Source organism: Triticum dicoccoides, chromosome 5A (assembly GCF_002162155.2).
Source record: "Triticum dicoccoides isolate Atlit2015 ecotype Zavitan chromosome 5A, WEW_v2.0, whole genome shotgun sequence".
Taxonomy (NCBI): Eukaryota; Viridiplantae; Streptophyta; class Magnoliopsida; order Poales; family Poaceae; genus Triticum; species Triticum dicoccoides.
The window spans coordinates 617,448,718-617,458,146 of record NC_041388.1 but is presented as its reverse complement, the minus strand read 5'-3'; the positions used below and the strand labels follow the sequence as shown (position 1 = coordinate 617,458,146).

At 42.1% G+C, this 9,429-nt stretch overlaps 1 protein-coding gene and 1 long non-coding RNA gene across 2 annotated transcripts; one reads left to right on the top strand and one right to left on the bottom strand.

Moving 5' to 3' along the window:
* The first annotated feature begins 4,175 nt into the window (after positions 1–4,175).
* On the top strand, positions 4,176–5,089 carry LOC119298113 (dehydrin Rab15-like). Its single transcript, XM_037575628.1, has 2 exons — positions 4,176–4,440; positions 4,534–5,089. Exons 1-2 carry the CDS (start codon positions 4,255–4,257, stop codon positions 4,795–4,797), a joined length of 450 nt encoding a protein of 149 aa, XP_037431525.1. The 5' UTR covers positions 4,176–4,254; the 3' UTR covers positions 4,798–5,089.
* A 2,071-nt stretch (positions 5,090–7,160) lies between these two features.
* Positions 7,161–9,020, bottom strand: LOC119303449. Its single transcript, XR_005147916.1, has 2 exons — positions 8,284–9,020; positions 7,161–8,202 (listed from the first exon to the last, which is right to left on the bottom strand). It is a non-coding gene; the product is annotated as an uncharacterized LOC119303449 (long non-coding RNA).
* Positions 9,021–9,429: the final 409 nt, after the last annotated feature.

Genomic DNA, 9,429 nt, shown 5'->3' with positions numbered 1-9,429 from the left:
CACATCATTGTCTTCAACGAGTCACCGGTTTCATCTTCACTTCCTTTTTCTTACTGTTACTCATTGTGAAGCCATTGCATGCTTGCTCTATCTTTTGTCTTCACAACGTGAATGTATGATCTGTTTGGCTTCATAACTTCATAACTTCTTCCTACCTGATCCTTATTACACTGCAGCTGTTTGTCTTTGTGCTTTCACTCTATTGAATACTTGACCATGGCTTGCCTAGTGTAATCTAACTTCCGCTGCATAGTAATAGGCAAAATCTTCATTGTTTGTCTTCATAACTCCAACGTTTTGAAGACTTTCATAAAAATCGCATATTCACCCCTCCTCTAGTCGATATAACGCACTTTCAATTACTACATTACCCAACAGTGGGCTGGGTAGCCTTATGTGCAGCACACTTTGGATCTCTATATAGCTGTGGGTAGTTACTCAACAAAAATATAGGTTGTGGGTTTTTCTCACATTTGTAGCTTTTGGGAATTTGCTCCAAAAAAACTTTTGTGAAGTCCCTAAACAAACTTGTGTGAACTTTAAAGCTTTAATTACCTTGTTAACACTAACCAAAGGTCACTCCCAGCCTCCCACTTCTCTTATAGTTTTTTTTGTACATTTGGTTTCTCAAAAAGTTTTATCTCTTGAACCATGCGTCCAAATCAATAATTGTTTTCTCTGTTGTGTTTTTCACATCGAGATATTTGAAATTAAATATCCTGTGTTAATAGGTTTGGATGAACTTTTTCTGAATAAAAACCAGAAAATAAAAAATAAAAAATAAAAACATAAAAAAGGAAACTCAAAAAGGTACAAAGCACAATTGTGGTTTTCCTTTTTGGGGGAAGCACGGTTATGTCTTTTACTTTTCAGGTTGTGCTTGTGAAAAAAGATCTGTCAAGAGATACGTCAAGAGAGGAGATGCCACTTGATGTCCTGAGATTTTTCTTTAGTTTTCAAGGCTCATGCCATGTGCTTATTATGCTGAAATGTACTTTAGTATTTGTTTGTTAACTTGTACTCCCTCTGTAAAGAAAGTATAAGATCTTCTAGATCACTAGTATAATGATTGAGAAGATCTTATATTTCACTGCAAAATATATATCTTTATAGAGGGAGTACAAGCTATGCATGTTTACATTATCTAAAAGTCTCAGATCAGTACAAGAGCCCGCATGTTTGCATGAGCGGGCAACATATTTCTGAGAAGCAACATCAGTAGCGTCCGCATTGCATCAGCAGCTAGTATGAAAGAGCTGGCATGAACCAACCTGAGCTAGCATGTACGACAATCAATGTCCCTGGAGTAAAATCCACGGAACCACCACATTCATGTCACGAAATGTAAAAGACCACCACTTTACAAAATGTTGCAGAGTGCACCACACCGAAAATTTGACAGTGGCAAAAAATACTCATGGTAGATGTTAAGAGTTTGGATGATGTCACTAATCGACCGGGCTCACCCGTCAGGCTGAGTTGGCAAAAAAAAGCCACGTAGGCAAATTGGACTTAGCATCATCATGAGAAACAAATTGAAGATAATTGAACTATGTAGGTCAGAAGTTACTAATCTTACTAAGCATAGAGTTTCTAGCTAGAAAATAAATAATGTTTTTATGTTTTTCTCAAGTAACAGGCAGTAGGTGACTTTGATTTTCATCATGTTACAGCCAAATCTTGTTGTATCTAATGTAAGAAGATGGTGAAAGTGTGTTCAATTAAGTAGTACTCCCTCCATCCATATTATGGGTGGAGAGAGTAATATATATACAAGAAAGAATGCATGCCAGAAGACTTGCCTACAGTGGACTATAGTACGTTAAGCATTTGTTTGCAAGATGTAACATAATAATCCAAGGCAGCTATATGATAAGGGGAAAGTCATGTGTGTACTTTTTGTGTACCAATATATAAGTGTACATGTTTCAGACTGTAAAACATGATCATTGAAAAAATTGTTATTAAGCATTGCTTGTTGGAGATGACAAATCAAAAAGATTATGTCACATTATTAGAGCTGAGTGGCTTGGGGGTGTATGCTGCACTGGTGCGTGGGGGGGGGGGGGTAAATAGAGGTTGAAAGGTGTGAGCTGTTTTGTAGCAAAATTAAGTACTTTGTGTTTTTAGTGAGGGTGGCGGTGGTAGATAGTGTTACTTCTATCCTATTCTAGTATATCTAAGCTTAATAACATTAGATTGCGTTCTTTGTTGATTTTGTGCGATGGAACTTCTTGATGACATGTTTGTTGTGTTGAGGTCCGTATGCTTCATGAGACAAGATGATTGATTTTAAAATAGAAAACATTCATGTGCAATCATTCATTGGTAATGTAGTGAACAAGAAAGACTTGATTGTGCTCTAGTAATGGTGCCAACCCTAAAAAAAATTGTTCCCTCGCAACGAACGGGCATTTAGCTAGTTATACAAACAATTACACAGCTCTTCAAAGGACGGCAAGCTCCATTCGTTCAGATTGAAATCTCAAGTCGCTGAATAAATCGTATGTATTTCTTACCAAAAGTAAAGTATGTGCAAATCCAAATTCTTATCCGTATAATCATTAAACATCTGCACTAACCGACACTTCCATAACAAACAAATGCAATCAGGTCTGCTCGAAGTGTCTGATACAGAAGAAGCACAAACAGGCATCAGATTTGGAACAAAAATGCATCGTCTTTTAATGCATAACAAATAGCTAAGTACACATTATCCATTGCATTGTAGTTGCTGCCCATATCAAACATAATTCAGGGAACAAAACTGATCTCTGTAGTTGCTTCTTGACATACACACATTTAGACAGAAAAATGAACTGCTATATATATCAGCTCATCAAGAGCGGACAAATTTAATTGCATAATATAACACCTAGAGGCATGCAACCTGGTTGTTGATCCGCCCACATGAGTGACTCCAATCAGAGGAATGATGGCGACCTATAGGCGAGCTCGGTGCAGCGGCAGGACGAGCTGGCACTGGGATTAGGGCCAATCTTCACTGGATCCACGGGATGTGTATCCTCGCACGAGACACCTAGGCTAAGTGTCGAGCACCTTGCATGCGGTGGCGGTGGTTTCCTATGGTCGAGCTCGAGGCAGTTGCCGGGTGAGCTCAACTTGGGATTTGGGCGATTTCCACCCAATCCGGCAGCTTGGCACCCTCGTCACAGAGGGCATAAAAAACGAGTGTCTCGTGCATAGGTTGGGCGGCTTGCTCGGGACGAAATTTGGATGGGGCAAGCTAGGAGCGGAGGCGCAGAAGAACGAGGGCGTTGTAGGCGGCGTCGAGATGTGGGTGGCGGTTAGATGGAGGGGGAGGGGGGCATTGGCGTTCGGGTGACAGGCGGAGGGGCCGGTGGCGGGGAAGGTTCTAGGTGTCATAGGCCTAGAGAAATTGAGTGGCTTGAGTTTGAAAGATATGGGGTTGGACCAGAAAGAATAAGGAGTTCCGTGAAATTTTGGATGAATTGATGGACGTGTTTTGCAAAATTGTCATGCCTTGCCTTTACATGCATTAGATGAAAATTCGATGGTCTGAAATTATAGATGATAAACACATCATAGTCGCCGACTAAGGGCTCCTTTGATTCAAAGGAACTTTTTAGAATTTTTGGAGAATTGAATCCTTAGGATTTTCTCTTATATCGACCCTTTGATTTATAGGATTGGATCCCATAGGAATTTATTCTATAGAATCTTTTGTATTACATTTCATAGGAAATCTAACACACTCTAATCTCTTTTTTACAATCCCTTTGTTTTTCATGTGACATCAAACACTTTTTGCTAATCCTATAAAATTCAAGTGACATACCATTACAATTCTATACTTTTCCTATTTCTATATTTTCAAAATTCTACAAATCAAAGAGGCCTAAGAATTTATTGGAGTAGAGACATCGAGATATAACGAGGAGCTAACCTGTCAAGTCATCCTTCCAGAACAGTCGAATGCGTACGTGGCGCCACCGACACGTTCAGGACCGCGGCGCGTGCACACGTCCCGGCTATCCGTACGCCAACGCCGACCACTTGCGCGTCCCGATTCACCACGCATGCACACGTACCCCTCTGCAGTGGCCACCTGGCCTGCCACATCCCGTTACAACCCGGCCTGCCGCTACGGTATAAATATCCACTAGGCATCACACCACAAGTCCACAACCCACGAGCTGTCTGTCATCCAAAGCCCAAAGCTACAGACAACACTTCAACTCGCAGTCTGGTTCAGGAAAGAGCAGTAGTAAGATGGAGTTCCAAGGGCAGCACGACAACCCCGCCAACCGCGTCGACGAGTACGGCAACCCGTTCCCGCTCGGCGGCGTCGGAGGAGCGCACGCCGCTCCCGGCACCGGCGGGCAGTTCCAGGCCCGCAGGGAGGAGCACAAGACCGGTGGGATACTGCATCGGTCCGGCAGCTCCAGCTCCAGCTCGGTATGATTCTCTGTCGACACATGTCTACACATTCTTGTGCTTTAGTATGTTTAGATGTTCATTTCCATGGCTCTGTGCGTGTACACTGTGCAGTCTTCGGAGGACGACGGCATGGGCGGGAGGAAGAAGAAGGGAATGAAGGAGAAGATCAAGGAGAAGCTCCCCGGCGGCCACAAGGACAACCAGCAGCACATGGCGACGGGGACAGGGACTGGAGGAGCCTACGGGCCGGGAACTGGAACTGGTGCAGCCTACGGGCAGCAAGGCCACACAGGAATGGCCGGCGCCGGCACTGGCACCGGCGAGAAGAAGGGAATCATGGACAAGATCAAGGAGAAGCTGTCGGGACAGCACTGAGCCGCCGGCTCCGGCTGGCTGCTTCCTCTGCATAGCTACGTGTCAAAGCCTTCCAGTTCCACGTGATCTTTGTTCAATAATAAGATGAAGCTGAACGAAAAGTTGTCTCTTATCGCATCCGTGTCAGGGACACTTCTCTGCATAAAGCGTGCGTTGTGTTTGTTATGTTTATGTTGAAAAAAAATTAGTGTACGACTATCCCTAAAAAAAAATCCCTCAAAAAAAAAATAGTGTACGACTAAACTTGTTTCTCTCTAAAGGAAATCAGGCTCTCCTTTCTGTTCAAGGAAAACCATGCCATTTTTATCATTTGTGAGGACGTTCGTTCTAAAATGAAGATTTTTCTTTTGCGAATCATTCTAAAATGAAGACCGCCTTGGAAAGAAGGACCTTAACACTTTTTTTTGTGAACAAATTCTTACGTTACTCCAAAAGCTAAGTTTATAGTCAAGTTCAAAATTTTCTAAAGCGTCGCGGGCTGATCCAAGCCAAACAACAATGCGTCGTTCGGATCTCTCAAAATTTGCCATAAAATGACTAGATATATTTGCTATGGCGAATATGAGTAATAAAAATTTGTCATAAAATGACTAGATTTATTTGCTACGTCGAATATAAGTAATACAAGAATCCCGTTTGCTTCTTTTGATATCCTAAAAAACATACTTTGATTTGTTGCCTTCTCTACTCTTGATCACTTTGATTTATTGCCTTCTCTACTCTTGATCATCATCATTCGATTTGTTGCCTTCTCTAGTACTCCCTCCGTTTCAAAATAGATGTATCAATTTTATACTAATCTTAATATAAAGTTAATACAAAGTTGGGTCATCTATTTAGGAACCGATGGAGTATTTTTTATCATCATAACTGTCAGTCGCTTTATCATCATGACTGATGACTGTCAATCGCTTTCAAAATCCAATGGCAGGGAACACCACTGCAGTGTAAGAGATATACTTCCTAAATGGCTAGAAGGTCAGAGTCTAAGGCATCATTACAAAAACAGAATTGCCTGCACGCACTGATATAATTGCCTCCTCATGGTCTCTGAGAACCGTGCATGCTCCTGCCTAGGAAAGAACCATCAAACATTGCATTTTTTCGGCCGTACACAGGGCGCGACCACATCACATCAGGTTGCAGCTTTTTATTGTGTACTAGCAAAAATGCCCGTGCATTGCAACGAAAAGGAAAAAAACTCTCTCTAGCCCAATAAAGCCATGGTTCATATTTCAATTAAGGTGCATCACCACAGATCACCCAGGGCTGATGTTTGGATTATATCCAAGGCCCATCTCATGTCATGATTTATCAAGGCATGATTTATCAAGGGGCTTAGTATTGCTAAAGAATGCCATCAGCCCTGATGGTACAACAGATGTTGGATCACGGAATCCCCCATCCTCATTCTGCCATGAGAATATTGAGGCATTCCTATAAGCATGTGATCTGTAAAATTTCCCTATCAACTAATAATATGAGAAAAAAGCAATATGTAAAATGCAACTAAATCAATAAGACATATGATTAAATGACATGAAAGAGGTTACTGGAACCATGTGCTCTTGTGAAGTGAATTCTTCAAATCTTTCCCTAATAATAATAAAGCAAATAGTATTTCTGGTCGTCCGTCAGAAAAATTACCACCAAAGTTCGCACTAATTACCCACTATGCCACCGGTAAGTGAGAAAAAACGGTTCGCTGCGGCTGCATCCGCCTCGCGTCTGGTTCATATAGGATGCCACACTCTAATATAAAACAAGCATATGTCCTACCCGGGTGGTTGGAGCTTGTGTCCTCCATTCTGTAGACCTGGGTTCGAATCCCTTTCTTTTTTTTTCTTCCTTTCCTTTTTGGCTGCACAACGTGACCGTTCTTCCTTTCCTTTTTGGCTGCTCGACCCAACATGCTTTTTCTCTTTGTTCAATTTCTTTTTTCAAATTCAAATATTTTAAAAATAGTGGTATCTCTCAAATCCTAACTTCAAATCTAACATGTTATATATGAAAATTTCTCAGAAAAATATGTAGATTTTAAATATGCTATTATCTTCCAGGTTAATCATTTTTAAAATTATGTTTAGGATGCATCATTGTTTGATGCTCACGAAAGTTATTACAGATGAAATATAATATTCCAAATGTTAGTCACCATAAAAATGATTCCATTTCCATCTCAAAAAAATGATTCCATTTAAAAAATATTCTAACAAATTAGGAAAAAAAATCCTTCTCAAATTAAATATATATTCATGTTTTTCTGAACAACAAAAATAAAAATGATTGAAAAACTCTTTCATCGAAGAGCTGAAATGGGTCATGACAAACATGTCTACGATACGTCCAAATTCCATAGTCCAAAAAGAAATACTTAATGTAGCTTTATTTCTGACGTTTGAAAAAAATAAATTAAATAAGTGTTACATAATTACATTGAAGATTGTGATATGTTTTTTTGTCCCGTTGCAACGCACGGGCCCTTTTGCAATAGTATTTTATTTTTGGAGACTCATTCATGTTTAATTTATTGACAGAAACCAAACCCGTTTAAAAATTGCATCACTCGTAAATGCAATAGTTAGATGGCAGGACCGAGAAGTCGCCGCGTCTTGGATTCACCAGCGTCTGTGTGCACCGCGCCTTCTCATTTTATTCCAACGAATGGAGTGATTTTGTGTGCACTCAGCCTGCTGAACAACATAACCACCAGATAGTTTAATTATTGCTCATTGTCATAGCTGAAAATTTGTCATATTCCCAACCCCACTCTGTTTCGAACAAGTCTCTCTCTCTCCCTATCCAGTCACTTCTATTTTCTAACTAATTTTCATTTTATCTGCCTTAAATTAGTGTGAAAAGCCCAGCAAATTCATTCAATCTCCAATCCTCCCTGACCTGGATCAAGCCCAAGGCGAGAACTTTCCTCTCGCCTCTCGGCATCAATGCAATTAGATTTCATTGCTGCATGCCTATGGCTCAAACCCAAGAATAGCCATGTATTCAAAAAGAAGAATAACCATGAAATCAACAATGCAACACACTCATCAGCAAATTCATTTAGAAGGACTGGTTCCATGCCCTTCATTCAGAATTCGCAAACACCAAGATTCAGATCAGGGTTCATAAGGTTCACAGCTTCAGATAGACATCACTTAGCTAGCAAAGTAGTAGAAACTAACAACAGAAGAAAAAGCAAACTAAATTGATGGATGGACGATCATGGCTGGCTATCAATTTTCCTTATGCTATAGCATCCAACCCATGAGTGGCGTTAACATCCTAATATATGTGATATACCGAACCGTGAAGAAATTATAAATGTATGATCAATGAGGATGACTTGCATAATGTGTGGCAAGAAAGGTTTTGTGCTACGGAGAGAGGTGGAACTGCATCATGGACCTGCAATTGAAAAGCACGTTGTATCAAGTAACAACTCTTAACCAAAACTGGAAATAGATACATTATAAATACAATCTGTACCAGGCCTCGCAATGTCATAATCATCGTTTAAACAGCACACACATTGTCTGTACAAAAAAGAGCTAGAACAAAAATTAATATCTGAAACAAAAGTCAAAACCAGAACCTTTGTATGGAAGGCAATGAATAATTTATAAAGCAAGATCTAGCAGGCAATCTAGCTATACACGTACAGAGTTTAACATCAAGTGGTTCAGTTAGGAAGATCTAGCCAGCAATCTAGTCCCTGCACGTGAACTGGGAAGAAGATAAAAACGAAAAAGAAGGAGTGTCAATCTTTACATGAACATATCAACCAACCTCAGATCCCGGCCAGCCCCAGCAAGCCTTCGCCGGGAACGCACACGGGCCCCGCCGCTCGGTCCGCAGCCCGCACGGCCGCGCAGGAACTCCCGCACCGGCGGCAGCCCCGAGGGGCCTCCAAGCCGATGCGCGATCCACGGAGGAGGGGCTGGCCCCGAGGAGCGGGGACCCGGCGAGTCCGTCCGCCGGTCAGGAGCTGGGCGACGCCCTTCATTATGGCCGCCGTTTGGGGAGGGAAACGATCATCGGCCACGGTGAGCGGGACGGGCGCGGCGGCGGGATTCGGACAGAGGAGCATGGATACGGGGGACGTCGGCGCAGGCGCGGCGGCGGCGGGCGGCGCACGGTGGGGCGGGGCAGGAGGTGGCGGCGGGATGGATGTCGAGATGGGATCGAGGAGGCAAGGTCGTGCGGGACTGCGGGTGGCTGCGCTATTCTTTTTTATTTTGTATCCTTCCTACTGGTTCGGGGATGACTTATGACGAGGATTGCGGGTTAATTTCTCAGAAACGCGGGGACTTTTTCGCAAAACTGCCACGACGGACGACCAGAGGCAATAGCTGGCTTATTAGTAGGTAAAGATTGAATCAATATGTGCAAAGCATAACGTGGTAGCTGCTTTTCCTTTAACCGGATCATAATTTGGGTCTGTGTTAATGCAGTATAGTGTATCCAGATAGCTGCATAAAATCCTCTTTGACACGTCAACTGGAGGAGCTGGTTTTGCATGCACAATCTCATGGTCTTCTTTTGAACAAACAACTAAACTAAGGGCAAGTCCAACCAGCGTGCATCAAAACAGAACATCAAATGACACGACAACGAATAAGGGGGCGGCAATCC

What these genes read in the sequence shown, in the direction of transcription:
- LOC119298113 (XM_037575628.1), top strand. Translation starts at nt 4,255, where the DNA reads ATGGAGTTCCAAGGGCAGCACGACAACCCCGCCAACCGCGTCGACGAG. An exon ending in GCAGCTCCAGCTCCAGCTCG is followed by an intron (nt 4,441 to 4,533) that starts GTATGATTCTCT and finishes TACACTGTGCAG; the next exon opens with TCTTCGGAGGACGACGGCAT.